Source organism: Microplitis mediator, chromosome 3 (genome assembly GCF_029852145.1).
Source record: "Microplitis mediator isolate UGA2020A chromosome 3, iyMicMedi2.1, whole genome shotgun sequence".
Taxonomy (NCBI): domain Eukaryota; kingdom Metazoa; phylum Arthropoda; class Insecta; order Hymenoptera; family Braconidae; genus Microplitis; species Microplitis mediator.
Genome location: NC_079971.1, coordinates 17,934,427 through 17,958,595, shown reverse-complemented (window position 1 = coordinate 17,958,595; position 24,169 = coordinate 17,934,427). Strand labels below are relative to the sequence as shown.

General features: G+C 28.3%; 1 protein-coding gene across 1 annotated transcript; it reads right to left on the bottom strand.

Moving 5' to 3' along the window:
- Positions 1 to 430: 430 nt before the first annotated feature.
- LOC130665645 (E3 ubiquitin-protein ligase TRIM71-like) lies at positions 431 to 13,604 on the bottom strand. Its single transcript, XM_057466113.1, has 7 exons — positions 13,312 to 13,604; positions 10,835 to 11,012; positions 9,473 to 9,739; positions 9,066 to 9,392; positions 6,665 to 6,955; positions 4,405 to 4,980; positions 431 to 3,044 (listed from the first exon to the last, which is right to left on the bottom strand). Exons 2-7 carry the CDS (start codon positions 10,949 to 10,951, stop codon positions 2,463 to 2,465), a joined length of 2,160 nt encoding a protein of 719 aa, XP_057322096.1. The 5' UTR covers positions 10,952 to 11,012; positions 13,312 to 13,604; the 3' UTR covers positions 431 to 2,462.
- Between the last annotated feature and the right edge of the window lie 10,565 nt (positions 13,605 to 24,169).

Genomic DNA, 24,169 nt, shown 5'->3' with positions numbered 1-24,169 from the left:
CTTTTTAAATTCAAAATAGTACAAAAACCATTTTTTAACAGAATATAAAAATTTTATCGACTAAAAAAAAATTATTCGAATTTTTACATTTTCAGGACTTTTTTTTCAATTTTCCATTAGTGCTGATTTTGAATTAGTCTCCTTGATATTTTATTAAATATCAAAACGAAAAACAATAGTATAGTTTACACTTTTAAAAAGTTGAATTATATCCATTAAATTTTTATTCATAATTAATTTGTTCTGAAAACTATATAAATTTACATGGATTTTATAATTAAACTTTTTCAAACCATTCAGTAAATATTCATATTTATATAACGTTATATTTTAACAGTATACAGTTAACATTATAGGTATATGATATTTAACCATAGCCAATTTGAAAACAAAGCTTCAACTAAAAAAACTTTAACTCAGTTTTTATTTTTATAAAATTTACTCTTTCATATCTTTTTTGCTTGCAATAAAAGAAAGTTATATACAAGCATCGGTTAATTAGGCATTTGAATGAAATCGAAGTCTCGTTTAAAATGAATTGATAACATATATGACCCCACTGTAAAAAATTTTGAGAAAATTTTCAACGCCGCCAGTGTGAAAGTCCTACGATTCACAATATTAAATCTTTGGCCGTGTGAATTAAGACGATTACACCACCAACGGTGTAAATGTTAAACCCTTATTTTAAAAGTACTCACACCATGTTAAAACTACGTCCCTTGATGATTCACACCAAAAAAATGTCACACCAAGGATACGGTGTAAAGTACTCGAAGACCATTTTCACACCAAAAATTTTTTACAGTGCATAAATTAATTAATTTTAAAATATCGAGCTCTTTGATATATGCATCAGATATGTTTATTATTGCGCACTTCTTACAACTAATTGTGACCACAAATTAAATACAATAATTTGTTAAATAAAGTAAGAATTCATACCTTTGATTTTTTATATTTTCAAATACGGAGTTAAGAAAATTCACAAATAACGTACACAGTTTGTTTACTTATAATTTTATTGCATTTTTCAAATTTCATATGAAAGCCTTAAAACAAAAGATATCAACTATACTAATATTATTGGCTAAATTAATTGCATTTGAAGTCTCACTATCAATTATCCATCTTACGCTTATTCTTTCATGTTTTGCGATATTTGTGTGGATTTTACGAAATTCTAAGAAGTCAAATCGTTTGAATGATCTCATAGTTTTTTCAACTAAATGATTAATTTCGTACAAAAAATAGTCAATCATATCAATTAAATAAAAATTATAAACTAAAAATATATCGATGTATTAAAAAAAATTCGCGCTATTTAAAATTAGCAACTCATTGAAAAACCGAAAAATTAACTAATTGTACAATGAGTGTTATTTAAAAAAAAAATTGTCAAATTTGATCACACAATACTATACTACATGTATAGAGAAGACGATTTTGACAACATTGATTGAGATTTGTTATTTTAAAGTAACAGTTACTTTAATTATAAGAATAAAAAAAAAAAATTAACCTAACTCGCGCTATCTAAAATAACTACAAAGTTTCCAATTGAAAATTTTGCTTGTGTTTTTTTTTTCAAGTCATAACTAATTTGTTAGGAATGCAACAAAAACATGACTTGTATTATCATTTCATTTCAGTCTTGCATCAGTCTTACTGTATAAATACAAGCAATGATTTTACAATAAAATCTAGTTATTTTTGCGCGTACCATTGATAAAATAAAAATAGATTAAAATATGTTTTATAATAAATCAAAAACATAAAAAATTAAATTTCCACTATTTTCTATCTCGTTAAATAATTTTCGTTTTGTTCCCAAATGATTTGTTTGATTTTTTTTCATCTTTTGTCTTTCTGTTCTCTTTTATTTATAACTTCATTTTGAGCTCTACGTAAATATTTTTATTTTAAAACGTAAGCATCAAGAATAGTTTTAAAAAACAAGGAATATTGAATTTTTTTACTAATTGAAATTAAAAACAAAAAACTAAGACAAAATTATGACATAGCAAAAAATATTCTTTTCTTCTCTATTTATTTTTTTTTTGGTTTTTTTTTCCAAACGGCTTTTTTGGCTTAATTGTGAATATTGTAAGAAAGTTTATGACCTTAATAATCTAATGAATATGTCTAGATGAAGAAACGTTTATCAGAAACATTAACCAATGAGCAATTTCTGCGTTTTACGCGTATAGGTACCCCTGCTTAGAAAATCTCATAGAATCCAATAGATTCTCATGAATTCCTATAGAGATTTTACAAGAATGAATGAGTTCTATAAGAAGTGCTATAGTAAAGTATAGGGCCTTATACATACAGCTATAAAAATCTATCGGATTTTTTAAGCAGGGACAGTACCAATAAGAAAATATTATCACTTTTATAGTTCAAATCGAATCTTTCTTTTTTAACCTTAAAGCTTATGATAAGATTCTCCGAACTACTTTTTAAAATACGATTACTCGATTATTACCTAAATCAACAACGACAATTCGACCTTTTGGGGTTAACGCAATACCAGCTGGACGATCCATCTTATCAAGGTTTGCACCATAACTTCCGAATGCGCATTTTAAACGACCTTCAGAATCTAGCACACTTATTCTATGATGTTTTGAATCGGAAACTATCATAGTTCCTTGGTCATCAATGGTAATCCCTTGTAAACTTTCCCATTGCTCTACGCCCCCAATTTTATCACATTTAATAACTTTGAAATCGGTCATATCAAATCTTATGACCGTTATACATCTTTTGTTCAAATCCGTCACAACAATATCACCTTGCGGATTAAAAGCGACACCACGTGGTAAATATGATGATTCTCTAGACCGATCGAGGTTACACCACGAAAATTTACGTAGAAATACGCCATCTGGACTGAATAATTGAACCCGATAATTCCGTGTATCTGATACCACTATTTGGCAGTCTGTATTTGTTGCAACATCCCATGGATAATGAAATTGACCATTTTTTTTACCGAATTTACCGAATGTTAATATAAATTCACCTTCCATTGTAAAAATCTATAAATAAAAAAAAAAAAAATTAATTATCTTAATTAGAAAATCAGGGTGGCCACAAAGAAATGATTTCAAAATTCTTTGATATTTCCCGATTCTCCAGTAAAGTTTTTTTTTATCAATAATTAAATTTGATGATTAAATCATGCGAGAAACCAAAAAACCCGGGTCAAAAATAAAACTTGATTTAGACTTGGTTTACCAATTTGGAGCTGTTTTTTATAAGACAAACTCGACTTTTTTTTACGAAGATATGAAATACATTGAGTTTTTGCCTTGGTTTAGATTTAACTGGCTTACTTAGTCACGATTTAAGACGAAAAAGTTGAAATCAAGTCGAAATTGACTTGGTTTAGACTTATTCGACTTAAATTATAAGGCGAAAAAGTCAAAACTACGGTGAAATAATTTTTATATATTAAGGCGAAAGTTAGGCAAATAAATAACTTTTTTTCGTCTTGATTCAGCAGGTCAAAAGTAAAAGGTGAATGACTATCGTGCTCGAAGTAAAGACGAATAAGTTTAAACTAAAATGAAAAAAGTTAAAAAATTGAAAAAAAGTTAACTCAAGTCGAAAAAGTCGAGATCTTATCGAAAAATCGTCGGCAAATCGAACTTCAAAATAAAATAAGGTAAAGTGAGCCTCAATCAAGTTTTATTTTTGACCCGGGAAGTCCATAAAATAAATGAACATGGCCTATTTGTGATTATTCGATGTTAAAAATTTGTAAGTTAAAACATTTAAAAAGAAATTTTATGATTAAAATAAATTCAAAAAACACGTCTCAAAAATTAAGAGATATCAAAAAAATTTATAATTTTAAGTGATTTTGAATAGGTAGTAATTTGAAGGAAAATGGTCGTACAATAAAAACAACGAAAAAAAACACCAACTGTAGCTCCGAGCGTCTAGTCTTCTGATCTGGTCTTGAAATTTTTTTATTAAATGCACGGTTCTGGAGTTATTAAAAATCAACCATAATTCTCGGAAAAAATTATTGAAGCCCGTAAATCATTTTTTGGATGAGCAAAAATTTTATAAATTAACTTTTCGATAGTTTTCTTAGGATTACTCCACGACCGTGCATGATAAAAAAAGACCAGATCAGAAAACTAGACACTTGGAGCTACAATTTGCATTTTTTTTTATTGCACGACTATTTCCCTTCAAGTTACAACCCGATGTTTAAAATCACTTAAAAGATTAAAAATTTTTTTAATTTTTAGCTGCCTCAATGAAATTCCCGGATACTTTTCGAAATTTGCTGACATTTCCCTGATAATTCCCGGTTTGTGGCCACCTTGAAAATATGCTTTTTTTCTATCTGTAGAATGTTAATAAATTTATAAATTTGGTACTTACTTGAACCCGATGATTGTCTTTGTCAGCTACAATGATGCGTCGGCATTCATCGATGGCAACTCCTGCTGGTCTGAAAAGTTGCCCTGTACCTGCTCCTTGTTTTCCAATTTCTCTCAGTAGCTTACCCTTTTCATCGAATATTTTAATACGATGATATGTCCTATCAGTAACAATAATATTTCCATCTTCGTCACAAGCAACACCCCAAGGCCGAGGCAAGAGATCCTCTTTTTTATCATTGTGTTTAATTACAAGTGTTCCCTTAGGTGACGATAAATAATTCTCAGGATTTACGATAACTGAACCATTAACGGACGGTACTGGTCTCCCGATTGGCCTCGAATTAAAATTCTGAATTTGAAGCGGTTGACCATGACAATTCGGTTGCTGCGTTACTTGAAGTAAATTGCCACGGCCTTTAAGAGGTCTACCATCACCTATGACTCCGAAAACATTCAATTTAACTGTACCGAGGTCACCAATCGCACTCAAAACATCATCCATTACTACAGAAAATGATATGAAATTGTCTTTGACTGGTGCATTACTTAAACAATTGTTTTCAATTTTGGAAATCTGAAAAAAAAACGTAGATTAGATATTAACTACTAATTTTAGAGCAAAATTTGATAAAAATCTGGAAACAAGCTGACCCTGCAGGCCAGCTCCGAAACTTCCCGCTGTATTATCAAAATATATATTCGAGCTCCAATAAGCGGTTTTTGAATTTTTTCACGATTTTGCTTACTGATATCAATGAATTCGGACAAAAATCAATAAATTGATTAAAATAGAAAGTTAAATAGAGTGATAATATCAAATACCCGAGATAAGTGTAAAAAACCGTGATTTTTCTTATATTTTTTTGAATAATAACACTTAAACTAACGAATCGATTGCAATAAAATCTGTATAGTGATCGAAAGAGACATAAAATGCTCAACTTAATTCAATTTTAGGTATATTTGATAAATTACATATTGTTATCCAAGAAAAATGAGGACTATTATTACACTCATGCCAAAAATTAAAGGAACAGAAGAATTTTAGAAATTTTTTAGTGATTTTTGCAAGACTAACTTTGTGGAAAATAATCGTATCGAGATTTCAAAAAAACATTTTATAGCTTAAAATCTCTAGTTTCGATGCGTATTGATCAAAGTTTTTGTAAAGCTACGATTATCGCGCAAACATGAGAAATACCACGAGACAAAGATTTTCAGAAGTTTTTTTTTTCCCAAAGAGTCCACGGGCCGTGGAAAAATTTTTCCAGCTAAATCAATGCATATGTCGGTTAGCAAATTTATTCAGCTTTGATTTGGTTTTTGTATAGCTTTGTACGACAGTTTGTCACAGTGACATCAGCCTACAAACGAAAAAGGATTTTTGGCTTTGATCATCAATATCTCAGCTACCAATGATTGCATGGTAAATTGAGGGATGGCTTTAAATATGCCTTCAATAACCCTATAAATTTTTACGTTGATCCACCGAACCGTTTTTTTTTTTTGGGTGATCGATCAAAATTTAAAACAATTAAAGGAACAATTTTGTAATGATCATTAAAATGAAAAAAAAAATTTATTTTTACTTTTGTGCCATTATTGCGTTAGTTACTCAGTAAATGTAAAAAAAAGGGATACAAATAATATTTCCAAAAAATGTAAAAAAAAGAAGATATTTCGAACACAAAAAAAAGTCCGATTTTTGTCTCGCGGTATTTCTCATGTTTGCGCAATAGTTGTAGCTTTAAAAAAAATTCAATCAAAATACATTGAAACCGGAGATTTCGAGCTATAAAATGCTTTTTTAAAAATCTCCATACAATTATTTTTCACAAAGTTACAGCCTTGCAAAAATCTCTAAGTAATTTCTAAAATTTATTTGTACTTTTAATTTTTGGCATCAGTGTATTTTTTAAACATTTCATTGCCGATATCTTTTGAATTCTAGACCGATTTTGATGTTTGAGTTGGCATTTGACGCAGTTTTCTAATCTCTAAAGCTGAAAATTGTTCAGAAATAATCAATTCAAAGTTTTTGATTGTATTCGAAAAAAAAAAAAACTTTTTCGAAATTTTTCGTTAACGACATCTCTTGAACAAATGATTTAATTTCGATAGTTGAGGTGATATTCGTCATGGCTTAAAGAGTTTTAGAGTTGATTAGATTTTAAAAATTTTCAATTTTCTTAGCGGGAAGTTAAAAAACAAAAAGTTTAGAAGAAAGATAAGATATAGTATTTATTCATTTTTCTTACCTGAGTAGAAGCTTTTTCTTTGGTAAGGAAAAAGTTTACAGGGCTTCCAATTTCTTTAGATAGATTCTTGGCGTTAGTTATTTCTTCAGCTTGCATCCCTAGTTGTTGTATAGTATTTTTCAAATTGCATTCTTGAAATTTTAAAAACTCAGATTTCTGATTTTTTATTTCGTCAATACGTTCATAAAGTTCTTTTTCACGTTTTTGCAGAGCAAACTTTATTTGCGCTATATAAAATGAAACATCATTTTTAGCTTCATATACGTTGTGTTCAAGAGTTTCTGTGGTCTTCTGCAATTTTTTATTTTATTATTAAGTACAATAATCATTATTAATTCAATATGTTTAATCATTTATATCTCAAAGGCATATTTATTTACTTCGATAATTTAATTTTTTAATAAAAATGTTATCATACTAAGAAGTAAATAAATAAAGTAAGACTAATTGACTATCGTTCTACAGAATAAGTTTTACACAAACGCTACAATATCAAATATATTAGATTCAGCATTTTATACACTCGGATAAAAAAATATGCGTACCAAACTTGGCAGAGAAATTAACTACTATACCGACAATTCGATCGAATAAAACAGCGATCCAAAGATAGATAAGAGAGTGTATAATAGGGTCCCGTAGGTGTCTGTACTACTAGAGCAAACATAGGAAAAAATATACAAAAATGAATAAACAAAAACATGTCGTCTAAATATCTTGTAAGAGATTGAGAGGTATATGAAGACGTAGACACCTAGGGATCTTCCGCAAAATACTTTCACGAAATGTAAAACAAGATTACTACAAGATTGTCTTGGGCAAGTCTATGTAGTATCTATCAAAATATTCTTGTGACTAATATCTTGACCAGTAACTTGTGATGGAAATTGTAACATGGGCATAAACTACATACATTTATAATCACGGTGACGGTTTGTAGGATTAGGAACTTTAAAAAGTTAATCTTCTCTTATTCTTACTTCGTTTACATGTCTAGGATATACATACATTACACACTGAGAAAAAAAAATACTTTTATCAAGAACATTTACTTGATAATTTTCAAGAATATATAATTTTGTCTCAAGAATTCGTAGAATTGAAGGAAATAATTTTTATTTAATTCAAGTAAAGCTATTCTTTTGTTTACTCATAATATAATATCAAATTCATATAATAACAAAAATAAATTTGATGCTCTTTTCTCAAGAAATTGATAATTAATAATAATAAAATAAATATTTTGAACGGATTTCTTGAACGAAGAAATTCATGTTTGGAAAATAGTATTTTATTTCTCAGTGCACTATTCAATAAATTTGGGCCTTTAGTTAAAAGTTACTATTTGAAATAGTAAAATGTAATCGAAATCTAAGTATAATTTACCATTTATTTTTTGCCGTGTATACGTACTTCTTCCCAATTTAGATTGAGCTTAGATATTTTCACATGTACGTGTTTGCAAATTCTTCATACAAAACTAGTTTTAGGACTGATATAAAATAATTAATATAAACCCTATCCAAAAATCCCCATAGAATCCACTCAACTGCGACAAAAACCGCATAGGAACCAATACAGTCTATAGGATTCTAAGCGGTTTTTGTCGCAGTTGAGTGGATTCTATGGGAATTTTTGGATAGGGAACGTAACAGCATAAAGTTATGAAGATTACCACATAACTTTTTAAAATTACTTCTACTAATAAAGTAACGTCAATACACGGAGAAAAAAATTAAGTCATTTTCACTAAATTTGAAAAAAAAATTACAATCTGAGAAGTATTCTTGAGATGTTAAAAACAAAATCAAAACTTCTACAAAACTCAAAGTAAAAATTACAATATATTATTTAGAATAATAATTTCTATTAATTATAAAAATGACTACATTCAAAATAAAATTTACTAGCGACAAATCAAAATTATAATGTACCTATAATTTGTACTATTATACCTAGTCAATATTAGTTAACGCGCTTTGTGAAAGATGTATTCTGGTGAGTAATTTTTACAATCTCAAATAGTAATTTTATCTTCCGGAGTAGCAATTTGTCTTACCGACATTCTAAAATGTACTTTACCTACGTAGAATTACATTGTAGATGTAATATTCATCAACTACGAAACAAAAATTGCGACTCATGTACTAACTTTTAATAATTCTGAAAACAATTTCTACTTTTTGTAACATTGAACTATTTTCATATGAATAAGTAAATATTGATTTTTTCCAAGCGAAAACTTAACGAAGCTGTATTGTAATTAATATGATAAGTGAATTGTAATTTTTGATTTGAGATAGTAAATTTTTTATTGTGATTGTAATTATTATTTAATTTTTACTTGCATTTTTCTCCGTGTACTATTTTAATTTTTTTTTAAATTGAATAAATTTCTTACCTGAACTGAGTTTAAATTTTTTTGTAGTTTTTCTATACGAAATCTTATATCACTCAAAGTCTGATTACTCTCAATATCTGCAAGGATAGATGCATCAATTAAATCCATTGTCGTATGACCGTGATGATGAAATATCTCACAAATTCTACAGAATGTTTGATTGCAAGATTGACAATAAAGTGTAGAAGTATGTCCATGAGTACTACAATGATGAGATTCTTGTTGTGTCGGTGATGATGGATATGAATCTTGTACCATCTGAGAACTAGATGGAACTGGCGCTGAACTTGTAAATAATGAAAAGTCATCAACTTTGTTATCAGAGTCCTATTAAAGAAAAAAAAAAAGATTAAAGATCATGAATATCGCTGACATCTATAAATATCGATAAAGAACATTAAAATTACCGTATCCTGAATTTTTACGCTAATTTCACTATTCAAATCTGTACAATCACGATCTTGATGATTGTGTATGTCATTAGCAGAAGTTGATTGAAGATCAAACGGAAGCTCACGATCAGCTTGACGAATACTATCGATAAGTGAATCGAAACCAAAGTCATATGGAGATGATCCATAAGGGGGAGAACTCCTACATGACGATGCTGTTCCTGATGAAATTGGACTCCAGCATTCAGATCCAACGCTTCCTTGTGGTGAATAACTTCGACTCTATAAATTTCACAATATAATTAATGCCATGTATTCATACACTTTAAAAAAACACCGGGGTAAGTCCAAGCGATGTAGGTGTTAAAATCGGCGGTGTTAAATTTCAACACCAAAAGCGGTGTTAAAATAACACCGCTACCGGTGTAAATATTCTAGACCGGTATTAATAAAAAAAATCTCCGGTGTTAAAATAACGGCATCGCCGATGTAGATATTTCATACTGGTGTTAAAATATTTTACTTTGTGAATATTTTTACTTATGCGATCACTACAGTTAAATAGCGGTTTAATTAATTAATTAAATTATTGGTGATTGAAATGGTGGAAGTAAAATTGTGTAGTTTTTAAATAAATTACGTATAACATAAAAAAATACACAACAAAAGTGAAATTCTTTTCTAATAATATTCATTAAATTTTTTTATATTTAATAGAAATTTTTTTCTAATTTCAATACATCGACTTTTTACGAATAATATCATATATAATTGGTATTTAACAATAATATAATAAAATATATCACTGTATCTAACAGTTCAATCATAATTTAATACTTTGTTTTCTTATTTTATTCTTGTTAATAAATGATATTTTTTATTAATTTTCATCATGTACTGACATTTTCTGTGTTGTATAAGCTTTTCAAAGTTAATACTCCAAGCGGACGCAGTTTACCCCGATTTTACACCAGTATTACTCTGCTTTTACACCGGCTACCCTGCTTTTACACCGGTTACCCCGATTTAACACCGGTATTTTAACACCACCGAATTACGCCTCCTACACCGGTGTAATTTTATTTTAACACCGGGCGGAGTTAAAATAAATCCATTTATAACACCGCTCTTTTTACAGTGTAATATTAAAATTGTTGTTAAGCAATAATTTTGGTATAATTTTTACTAAAAAAAATTTGATAGATAACAACGACAAAATAAATAATATTAAGATTTATGGAAATCTTATTTGAATTGACGTATAACTGAATTCAGCAATAGTAAATTTATGCAATCAAAACCAAAAAAGTAACACTAAGTGCATAACTTTCTTAATCAGTATATAAAAAATTCAAAAACCGTAAAATGATAGCATACCTCACAAAAAGTATTAAAGCCTCCTAAGGATAATGGTGCTACAGGAACTTCAGGAGATGTATTGTCCTTTCCAGAAATTTGATCTAGATGATCAAATTTATCTGTTGAATCCTTCATAATAGTTTTTGTAGTCACACAAAAAATTATTTGTAACTGGAAAGTTCCAATAACTAATTCTCTGTAACATAAAATTTATACAGTTTAATTTTAAAAGATCTCTTTCTACAAGGAAAATCATTATTTTTATTGCAAATTATGACAATTCAAACTACCCTGATTTATCTATTTATTTGCTTTACATAGACCTAACAGCCCTAATAACACGTGTTTGAGCAAGATTCTGTAGTAAGTATCTTGAGCAAGACCCCTAGCTGCTAGTATCTTTTTCTACTCATGTATCTCCCGCACACTGAGAAAAAAATTTTCTTCTGACAACTAAATTTTAGTTATGACAACAAAATAAATTGATTGCCCATTGCCAATCATATATTTGGTTGTTTTAACGAAATATTTTATAATCCACCAACAAAACAAATTATTGGAACCTATAAAATATCGAAAAAATCGACAAAATGTTGATACCACCAATCGACAACATTTTTTCTGAAACGAATTTTTATCGCATCGATTGTTTATAACTTTAGTTAACAAAAAAAAAAAAAAAAAAAAAAAATGGTCTTTGGACGATACAATAGAAATTCGTTTCGGAAAAAATGCTGACGATTGGTGGTATCTACATTTTGTCAATTTTTTTTTTATCTCTGACTTTTAATGTAAAAGACTAGAGAAAAATTTGTTGGGAGAAGACGTATATGGAAGAGGAGAAAGTCACCGGTGCTAGGCAGCAGCAGAAGGAAAAATTATTTTATAATTGACGATTTAATAAATTCCAAATAAATTTTATAGAGTTCCCTAAAATTTTACGGACAGTAATTATTTTTGAAATTAATTTTAAATCGCAAAAAAAAAAGTTATCTAGACAATTTCTATGATCTATTGGGTGAGGATATTTACTGAAATTGACCGAGTATGTGTAGCAAAATGAAAGCGTGCAGTTATGCTTCGGCGCCGGTGCGTCTATATCGAGGGAGTGAATACTCAGCATGCGGCGAGATTTCCCGCCAAACGGCGGTGGTGGAGCGGGATCGCGACTACATGGTGCGAGCACCGTGCAACTATAGTGCAGCAGTGAATACAACTTTTTATATTTTTTTATTTAAAAATATAAATCTTCATTTTTACTTGAATCGAAAAAAAAAATGTATTCTAACTATATTTACGGAAAACTAACTAAGGAATTTAAAAAAATTAATGTTCAACATCAATTTTTTTGTTATTCAAACAATATAGTTTATATCAAATGTACGGAATACTTATTTAAAATTTTCATTTATATTCTTACGAAAAATTCAATTTAAAAAAAAAACGAAATGCTTCATGTATTTAAAATATTAATTTTCATACTAACTACTTTTAGCCAAAAAAAAAAAATAACAATTTCTACAATATGATTAATGTTTTGTTATTCTTGTTGCACTTGGGCAGTAAAAACAAACTTTGTCCACGTTTTTCTCTTTAACAAATGAGAAGTTTTGAATAATGATAACATCGATTGCTAAACTACAGAGTGACTCATCGAGCCTCTTCCTTAATTGTCCGTTTAGAGGATTAGTTTGAAAGAAAAGCTTGGGCAAAAATGACTATAGACCCTTCTTAGGTAAAATACATTGCCTCTGTTCAAAATGCAATAGTCTACAGTACAAAGTATATAAACGAAAGATTTGAGCATAGTGAGTACTTTTCAAAAGCTATAGACCTGCATGAAATTTCTAAGAATTCTCCACTAGATTCTAAGACTGGTCGGACTGCTAGCACTAATTCACAATGAGAAAGTTAAAATGTAATTTTACGAAAATTTTATGTAAAATATTTAACGCCGGAAAAAGAGAAAAAATATTCATTAATTAAAATATATTCAATCAGATGTTTTAAACACGGAAAAAAATGATTGACAATAATTGTGGTTCAACTTGTAATTATTTATGTTATGTTCAATAACTAGTGTCGTTTCAATCAGTAAAATTATGATTTTAATGTTCAAACTGCTATAATTAACAGTTAATCGTTCAAAAATACTGCTTGACTCTTTAAAATTACTACTTAAACCTTAAAAAATTACAAGACACTTGTCAAAAAAATGCATCTGTTATTAATTTCTTACGTTCTACTCCATAATATTTACTGAGATTCGGTCTAGGCGCGCTGTTGACGAGAATCTCAGTAATATTTACTAAGATTTTTTTTCCGTGAACTGTTAATAATACTTGAACTATAATTTTTATAAAAAAATAAATAATGAAATAAACAAGTGAATAATCAATAAATAATTAATCAATGAAATCAATAGTTAATTAATGAAATTAATCAATAAATAATAATTATTAAAAGAACTATTTTTTTATTGTAAATAAACTTACCTCAGCTGGAGAAGTTTCAAATAACATTAATCGCAATGGAATGAATTAACTTGCCGGTGAATCAGAGTTTGAATGAAATGATAATATTCAAGACGAATAAACAAAATAAATCTTGAAAGAACACTTTAACCGCGTACAAATTCAATTTGGTTGAAAAATAACCAAATTAAAAAACAAACACTTATGGATGGAAAATGGTTTAAATAATTCAGGTACTTTAAGTTTGAGGTAAAATTTGGAATTGGACACAATACACACGATACACCTCACAAGCTACCCTGACTGTGTCTGAACTCGTGTGATGATTCTCTCACTTGATGGTTGCAAGTAACCCCTCTCTTCAGCTAACTACCACACTCGAAGTTTTTCTACCAATCACCAAGTCAGGTTTTCACCTCCCCAAAGCATCTACTATGACGACAAATGCGCGCCCTTCAAAACTAGTACTGACGTACCTACCGCCTACGACATCAATCCTACCCCCCAACGGTTTTTGGTTTTCCCAAAATGCCAACATCTTTTCAGAGTTTAAACCTGTGTATTAATTGTTGGTTCGATTATAGTTTATTTATCCTACCAATTGTGAATGCTCTATTAGTCTAATTTTTCATATTTTCATCAATTAAATGACAATTACGCAGTATATAGTAAATAGTTTAAATTAAAAAAATATTTTTTTAGCTTTTCACTAAAACAATATTTAATATTTATCTATTATTTATTTAAAAAATGAAATAGAGTAATAGAAAGGGGAAAAGGGACACTACCCTACAGACATCCAGAATGGTACGCATGTATGCGGATACATGAGCGCTTGCGCTCAAAATTCATGAATGAGAGTAGCTTCGCTCAATGCCAGCTATGGCTATATACAACTAACTTTTATTTGCTACGTAGGATAGATAGAAATAGATAGAAATTTTATTTATTTGGCCATGGAGTCTAAGCTCCTTGCGGCCATCCTTTATACATTTAATTACAATTTTTGTATAGTATAACAATCGAGTTTCATACATCATTGCGAATATTAAATAATTTACATTTATAAATAATTAATTTTAATCTTAAATTAGAACAATTTTTAATATAACTGTTATTAATTATTATTATTACTATTATTCTGTATACTGTATAGTAAAACAATCTAGTTTGAGGATGTCTCCTTCCACCCCTATCTGACCTTGAAAAAGATTAGTCGATAGAGAATGAAATGTATTGTATAGAAAGAGAATAAAGATGCATTGTAAAATGATCATTAAAAATCAATTAAAATTAAATTTAAATTTAAGAAAGGTCCATAGTAATTTCCGTCCAAATTTCTCCATTCTCTCAAACAAAACTTCTGAATGCAAAATTAAGAACGAGGTTCGATGAGTCACTCTATAATCTAGCAATCTACGTTTTTATTTTTCAAAAATGTTTATTTGTTTGAGAAAAATGTGGACGGAGTTTCCAATTACGACGCCAGTGCAACAAGGATAGTATAAGGATAATTTGTCAACTTGAGTATGATAGAGAAAAAAGTTTAGATCCCTCTTAAAAAAATTAGTTTAATTATAATTGTAATTTGATTATTCGTATTACTAATCGTTTTTTTTTTTCGTTCGTCAATTCAAATAATCAGTGGCAAATATATAAAATTATAGAATTTACTGGTACGTAATAATCGATTCTCCATCCAAAATATATATATTTTTTTTTGTTTAAAAAAATGTAAGCTCATTAAGACGAAAAATCTTAAGAAAGCTCTGAAAAATATGAGCGATGGCTCATTCGATTCGTAATGACGTCTAGAAAAAATGTTTTCGAGGATGTGTTAGCACACGAAAAATTGCAAGAGTTTTTAACAAATTAAGAAAAAAAAATGGCACTTAGTTTTTTATTAATAACTCAAAAACTATGAACATTTTTGAAGTTTTGAAAAAAGATCCTTAAAGAGGAGGAAATTTCCAATAAAAAAGTCCTTATTCCCCAAACTCTTTCATTATTTATAATTTTAATTTAACGCCGAAAATAGGGCTCCGCGCGGCCGTTATGGTATTATGGGAGCACTGTCGCCAGAGAGAGAGTACCACATAAAACAAAAATTTTTTTTATTGTTTATAATCATTTTTTAAATATTTTGATTGTTTAAATAATTAGTTAAAAAATGATTTTTTTCCTTAATAATCATAATTGACATTTCTTCATAGGTTAACAAAAAAAAATTTTTTTTATCAACAATTTTATTGTTTGTTAACTTATCAATGTGTTATAATCAAATTCTAAAAACTGTCATATTTTTTTTCTAAAGCTTAAAAAAATAATAAAAACAAACACATATATAAAAGTACACGGAAAGAATTTTCGTATGAATATTGCCATGTTATTTATTCTAAAAATTACTCTGAATCGAGTAATCTTGGGCCATTACGACTTTTTACTTTCGAATTACGAAATTTTACTCTTTCAGTGAGTAAAAATCAATCAGATTAATTTTTACTCACAATTACGAGTAAAAATTACACCTAGCGGATGTCTAAATAAATTCTCTCTAATTCAATTTTTACTCGTAGGTTATGATAAAAACTTGATGATTCAATTTGTAAAATTTATATTGAATTACAATAAAAATTACAATTAATAGGCTGAAATTTCCATAAAAAATCTAAAAACCATCTAATTGCCTTAGAATACGACTTAGAATAAATATTTTGAAAAAGAATAAAAAAAAATTACTCTTATTGTGTTGAAAAAGAAAAGATACAAATTTTTTTTTAATTTTAGAGTAAATATTAAGTTATAGAGAGATACAGAGATCGTCTTTTTTTCCAACCCTACGTTTGTGTGCGTAACATGTAAGTTGTCGCGAGCAAAATAAAAGACATTTAATTGAAGCCGATATTAACCAAAGATTAACGGAGACTACTGAAATATTACTCTGCAGTTTAGAGTAAAAATTACTTCCATGGATGAGAAAATTTATTCGAGTTATGAGCAGTTTTTTATCAAAAAGTAAATGGGTTTAAAAGAATGGTATATTGGGGAGTAAAAATTAATAGATTAAGATGAGATATTCACAATAATCGATTAAATATAAGACTTTTAAAAAATTACTCAGTAGTAGAGTAAAATGTAGTCAAGCAACGTTAATATTTGAACAAAAATATTAAATTTAAAACGAAAAATACCAATTTTTTGCAACGGCCCAGGATTACTCGAAATTACAGAGTAATTTTTATCAAAAAATTCTTTCCGTATACTAAAAAAATTTTTTTTCTATTTTTTATAACGCTTTTAAATATTACCCGACACCGAAGTTGAATCAGCCTCTTGATTTGTCAAATACCAAATCGATAGAAACTATTGGAGATACGATAATGGACATTCGAGTCATTTTTATAAAGAATTAATTGATCTTTCAGATAAGTAAAAGGTCATATTCGTAACTATCAGTTGTTATATGCATTTGTTTATAAAAATTTGATATTTTTTTGACTTTTTCGTATAAGATATATCTTATATGACTTATTAAATAATGAAATTACAGCTATGAACCTCAAAAAAATTTTGTTTAGTAATAAAATATCTACCAATAAACATTTACATCGTGTCTGTATCTCATATAGTTTAAATTATATATTTGTTATCATTAATGTTTACTATCAAAAAATAGCGTTCTTGATATATCAATGATTGAAATTGTTGACTAGCCTAATAATACTATAAAATTTTCATTGAGAGGGGTTCGCAGATGATTTTGTCCAAGTATTTATTCCGAGTGAAAGCTTTCATCTAATTTAGTGAAAATTTCTATTTGTCTCCTCAAGTACGTAAGAGAAAAAAGTGCAAGCCTCTCTTAACACACTCTAAGAAAGCATCGTATAAAATAACTTGTAATTTATCATGATTGTTGATTTCGCTAATTAAATTTTAATTGCTTTGGTGCATAAAATTAACTGGTTCAGTGATACTTGATAGTAACGAACGTTATGGCTAATTGTATTATTGGGTATATAAAACATCCCCAGTCAAAACTAAAAAAGTAATTTGAGTCTCAAAAGCCTCAATTCTTTTGATGTTGGACTTGTCGCTGAATGTAATATGTTATTTAAGTCCTCGATGTATTAAAAGTAGCGTATGAAGAAGTAAATCACTTTCTTCTAATGGTATTTTTACCCTCCATGACCTACCATGTAGTTTAAAATGCTACTCAAGTCCTCAATGCCGTAAAAGTATATAGCATATGAAGGAGTAAATCAGCTTCTTAAAAAAATATTTGAACCCTCCAAGGCCTAGCATACTTTTAATTTGTAATTTCGAAATAGCTCAATTTTTTAACAGGATATTATTTTTATACAATAATAGCTGATAGTCCAGTCGAAACTCCGAAATAGGAGACATTTTTCGAAGTTGGTGCAAATTTGTTTGGAGGTCTATGATGTCGACCACCAACACCTCCTAAACTAAAGAGTCACCACTCCAGGGTTAATGAGAGAAAAAAGTAAAAACACTCCCAAAAATAAATTTTTCCTAAACAAAAAAAAACTTTAAAACAAAACTTGTAAAAAAAAAAATTCACATAAAAAGTATTAGAATTTTTTTTTTTGTGTCTATAAAAAATAACATGTAATAAACTTTTGAAATTTCGAAGCATAAATATACTGAATTTTTACAAGGATACGTCACTGAAGTTGAAAAATGTGGGCATATGGTTTCAGTACTTACATTAATTCTTCTGACGTCACCAGGATTACTTGTTCTAACACGCTTAAACCCTTAGGTACAATGAGGGATAATGAGAGGATGGATAGTGTCTGTTTTGAAGACAATGAACACGCCACTAATCTTGGATTGTTTAAAAGTAATCATTTTTCCGGACATTATTGTGTCGGCTGGAGAAGCAACTAATTTTAAATTATATGTATCATTTTAGAAGTAGAATCATGTATGTATTATTTTAGAAGTTTTCGAAAAATTTGATCGTTATTTTATTTTAGCCACTTTTCGTTTCCAAATCAAATTTAACCCTTTAGAGTCAGAGGATCTTGAAACGTCTACATGTGAGACTAGTGGGGAGAGCGAGAATCGTAGAGTCCCGTGAGCATGTATGAGTGACATGTGAGAGTAGTAGTGTGCCTGTGAGTACCCTTCCACTTGTTTGAATCTCGCGCTGCGTTCATCGACAGTGCTGTAGTTAGTACTGTTGACGTGAGGAAATAGTCTTCGAAAGTAAGGTTAGAAAAATTTTTTAAATTTCATACATTGCTATGTAATTGCAATATTACTTAACTATATTTATAATGAAACCAAATGTTGTTCTTACTTTGAATTTACGTCCTTTGATATTCATTATTTAATAAATGAAAAATAAAAAATAAAATTACTTTTTACTCCCGCCCAGGTGAAATTTTTTCTCTTTTAATACGGCCCTGTCACATTTACTTCGCGCTCTTTCTAATTCTATCGGGCTCCACCAGACCGAAGAAGAGGTTTCAAGGTCAGACTCTAAAGGGTTACGAGAACGAAGTTATAAATAAGTAAATAAATATATATTGAGGTGTTTAAAAAAAAAAAAACAGTTTTTTTATGGTTGAAAAATTGAAAGTATGACTAAAAAAAAAATTTGGTACCAATCCGAGTTCTTAATAATATTGAGATTTGCCTCAATCCACTTTTCTAATATTTTCCGTTTAAATAACACGGGAAAAAAAATTTTTTTTTTTTAGAATTTTCTAGCTCACAAACAAATTAACGGATTTTTATGCACGATTAAAATTCCTGTAGGAAAATGAACGCTCTACAAATAAAGTATCTTATCATTTTTTTAAAATTCAACTAATTTAAAATTATTTGAACTTCAAAAGAAATTTATAGTAAATTTTGAGATTTTTTACTTTTCCGGCGAAATTATCAGTCTTATCGCAAAATGCCGTAGAATTTTTTTGAAGGTAATTTCATTCTTTACAAAGGATTTAAAATAAAGTTTTTTGAAATTCCGCATTGTTTTCTAGTTATTTTTGTTTTAATGTCGAGCTCTCAAAATCTATCAAAAAACTATTTTTTTAATAATTGGTAGAGAATGAAATTACCTACGAAAAATTTCTATGACATTTTGTGATAAGACTGATAGTTTCGCCGGAAAGATAAGATCTCAAAATTTACTACAAATTTTACTTTGTCCAAATAACTTTAGATCGGTTGGATTTATCAAAAAATGATAGAATACTATTTCTATAGAGCGTTCAATTTCCTACAAAAATAATTTTCGTGCATAAGAATCCGTTGATTGGTTTGTGAGCTAGAAACTTCTAAAAAAAAAAAAAAGCTTTTTTTCTCGTGCACGGAGAAAAATGAAGGTGAAAATTCCATGAAATTTTATGTGAAAATCCATAAATTTTTATTATGCTAGCCGACTAAACTTGAAACCGTATGATATTCCAATATTTTATGTTATGCGTGTTGTTACTAATTGTATTGAAGCATAATAAAATATCGTTGCGGCCGACAAAAATTTCTTTCTTGAACATAATACATTTCGTATTGAGCATAATAAAAATTATTAAGTATTTTATAGTTATAATAACTGACACGACAAAAATTGTGTCGCTAGGATGCAATATTCACCGTCTTATGACAATAAAATGTACCACTAGCATAATAAAAATTGTTTTAATTATTTTACTTATACGATCAAAATTATTTAAAAATTTATTGAAAAAAATAATAATTTTCATTTTTGTTTTTTTACTCTTTAAATTAACTTTTATAAAAATTATATTACTAATCTAAAAAATTTATAGAGACTCTTTGTAAAATTTATGACACTAACATAATAAATTTAACGAGACTTTTCTTTACTTTGTAAATTCAATATTGCACGAATCGTGAAATTAATTTTTGAAATATATTGTCAACTAATTACCAATACCAATGCTGCTAAAAAAATATAAAATAAAAAATACAGTGTTTTGTGTTGATATTCTCATATGTTTCTATCAATTATCTTTAATAGTCTTATATGTATATACAAAAACGTATAGTATAAATATTAAATGAAATTGATAGAAACATATATATGAGAATATCAACACAAAACACTGTATTTTTTATTTTATATTAATTTTATATTTTTTTAGCAGCATTGGTATTGGTAGTTAGTTGACAATATATTTCAAAAATTAATTTTACGATTCGTACAATATTGAATTTACAGAGCAAAGAAAAGTCTCGTTAAAATTATTATATTAATATTATAAATTTTACAAAAAGTCTTATAACTACTTATCTAACTTAATGAACATTTATCAGGATATAAAATAAATAAAAATACATCTAATTTTCCATAAAATTAAAATCCATGCGGTTTACATTTATTACACACAATGATACATCAAATAGTTTTTTATTTTATTAAAACAAAAAAAATATAATTTATTGTTATTCGTAAGTGTGTAATTTATTACCAAACATAAAAATAGTTATGCAAACAAATCTCATTAGCATAATAATATTAAAATCAATAAGAATAAAGATTTTCACAATCACACAACCCCATAGAACTCAACTGAATAATTGACACTTGCTAAATAAAATAGATGCTTCTTGAATGAATTCCCGCGGAGTACTGATCAGAAAAATAACCAAATAAATCCGAACATTCAGAACAAAAAATTATTTTGTTTAAACACCGTTGTAAAAATTACTCAAAGACAAACAAAAATTATTGTCAAAAAATTATAAATAGCTGTATTTCAATGAAATTTTATTAAATGGGTGTAAAGACTGTTATTAATTATTTAAACTTTAATGATTTTCTATAAGTGTTATTCCTCAACTGAGTAAATATCAGTTTAAATTTAACAAATTTTATTATGCTGGCACGAGAAATTTTGCATTACTGATAAAGTAGAATTTCTACTGATCATATAATGAAACTTATTAACTGACAAAACTAAAAGTTTTAAAATTTTAAGAATTTTTATTATGCTAGCTTTAGAATTTTCAATTGAATCAATGTTCGAGAATTTATACCCAGTAAATAATAACAAAAATTGAAGTAAATATAAATATCATGACAAAATCTGTAAATTTTGTTATTCTATTGTGGCAATTATTATTTTTAGTTCTTATTAATTCTTGTGTGATCAAGAATTATAAAATTTATATAATATAAAACAAAAAAACCATTTTTTCATAGAAAAAATTTTACACAGGAGTTTAAAATGTAACGAATTTATTTCGAATTTAATACTGTTTGAAATAAATATTTTTATGCTGAATATAATTTTTGATACAAAATTATAAAAAATTTACAAATTCATAATTTAAAAACTATAATATATAACACATAATCAGCGGCTGAGGCAGCCGTTCGGCACGCGCGTGGCTCGGGCGATCACCGAAGTTAAGTAGCATTGAGCGTGGCCACTACTTGGCTGGGTGACCGTTTAGCCACGCGTTGGGTTCGAACGAAGATCTCTGACCGTTAGGCGTGGGATGAAGATCCAGTGATCGGTAAAATGGGAATTTTATCGATCACTGGAGCTTCACCCAAACCGAAACTGTACTGGCTAGGTTTTCTTTGTGGTTTCCCTACGCCACTACACCTCCATTGCACAAGGGAGGTTGTAGGGCATCACGGTAATGATGCAGTACAGTATAAGCACAAGTCGGTCCACAGCCGCACAATGAAGGCAGAAAGAGAAGTAAAGCAGTTGCGATATAAAGGCAAAAAGTGTAAAAGGCCGTTACTACGGCTATGTACTATAACACATAATCATTTTTATTTACATTTTAATTAATAGCAAACGTTTATCAAAACTTTACTCTCAATTTATAAAATTTCAAGATTTATTTTGATATTACTTTCATAGCATAACATATTTTATATTTGTTGGTTATTAAAAATCAAAGACTTCAAAAATCATTATGCTACTCTATAATTTTTTTTGCGTACCTATTACTTTCTACTAATTTTTCATAAAAATTATCATAATTTATGATTTTCTAAACAGATCTAGTAGAAATCGAAAATCATACAGTATTTTTTCGTTTATATCGAGCTTCATTTCTCTCCGTGTACATATAAAAACTTTGACAGAATTTTTCATTCTTTTTCAGAAATTATCAGAGAAAGTAAGACTTAAAATTTTTATTCAGAATTTTACAAGAATTATTCTGACTTTTTGACGAGAAACATTTCCAGCAGGGAAGTCTTAAATTCAGTTGCTTCGACATTATTTTTTGTAGCTACAAATTTACTTTTTTCTGTATTTTTTAACTCAAAGGTGATATCGGTTTCTTTTAAAATTTCTATGGAAAATTTAATTTTTTCTTCATCAGTTTGTAGTAATGAAAATTTACATTGTACATCTTGTCCCTTATTTTCGGATTTAATTTTTTGTTGTAATTTTGATATTATATATAGTGTTCATTTCAATAATCCGTATTATATTAACTTTAAATAAAGTAATCCTACAAAGATCGAATGGAAATAAAAATAATAAAATCAACGTTGAATGTAATAGTATGATAAAAAATCTAAATAATAAAAATGGCAACAGTGGAAATAAAATAGATATCAAATTAATTAAACGGTATATACTAGAAATAGGCAGGGTTATTATTGACAAATATGTTGCTGATGGAATCTGGATAAATGTTTTTCGGTTTAGTAAAAAAAAAAAAACAAATTAACTAACGGAAATTTATACTGTTCACCATATAATAATATAAAAAAGTTCTGTAATATGATTATTAAATTAGCTGACAGGCTAGTAGGAAGTAATAATTTTATTTTAGTAGGTCACTTTAAAGGGGGAAAGAGGTCTGAGATATAAAAAAAAAGCATATTTTCGTGATTTTTTTTTCAAATTACCTCCTTCATTTACATTCTTAAAATTTGTGACATTATTAAGGTAAAAAAATCCTTTGACCAAATCTAAGATAAACTTATGTATTAAAGAAATCTTTTTGGTATTTGATTTTAGATGAGGCAGTAATGAGTTATCGTGCCTACGGCATGAAGACTTTTTTTTTTGAGGTGACTTGTTTCTCCCTACTATCACTGGCTTATTTTTCAATATTTTTTTATGAAAATTTAGCAGAATATTTTTGGAATGATGCTCAATAATGTCAAAAATTTTAAGAATTTTAATAAAGAAGGTACTCTGAAAAAAAAAAATCTTTAAAATATGCTCTTTTTTTTGTATCTCTGACCCCTTTCACCCCGTTAACGTTGACGTTAGCAAGAATAATAATTTTGGTAAAAAATTTGTTGAGGAACTTGCAATTTTAGGTTTAAGATAAATGATGAAAAAAGTGACAAGATCTGCTCCAGCGTCAAATACAATGATACTTTCATCGTATTTGATCAGTAAAAAAAGATCTTTAACGAGGAAGAAATATAAGTTAGTTAGATATTCAAAATGCTCAAAAAAAGCTTCATCCGTTCAAAAGATATCGTCGGCGAAAGAAATAGTAGAAAACGGTTTTTTGCAAATATCGTCGAAATGACTAAACCAATCATCCACAAAATTTTATCAGCTCTAGACCTCAATAAAACGCACCGATTGCCACCTCAACCGTCTCAATCGAATAATCCGTTCGAGAGATATCGTTGACGAAAGAATGGAAAAAAATCGTTTTTTTTCGTTTTTCGTGAATATTTCGGAGACTATCGAATTGATCAATTCCAAAAACTAATCGCTCTAAAACTCGATAAGACATGTTCGAGACATATCGTCGGAGCAAGAAATGCTAAAAAAAACGGTTTTTCACGAATATCTTTAAAACGACTGAATCAAACGTTTCCAAAATTTAATCAGCCCAAGAATTCAATAAAACGCGTCGATTGCTACCTCGAACATTAAAATCG

Excerpts from the sequence above, each read along its gene's own strand:
- LOC130665645 (XM_057466113.1), bottom strand. The coding sequence starts at position 10,951 with ATGAAGGATTCAACAGATAAATTTGATCATCTAGATCAAATTTCTGGA. Across the intron at positions 9,393-9,472 it reads GCGTAAAAATTCAGGATACG|GACTCTGATAACAAAGTTGA; the intron begins GTAATTTTAATG and ends TTTCTTTAATAG. Across the intron at positions 3,045-4,404 it reads AAGACAATCATCGGGTTCAA|ATTTTTACAATGGAAGGTGA; the intron begins GTAAGTACCAAA and ends TTTTATTTATAG.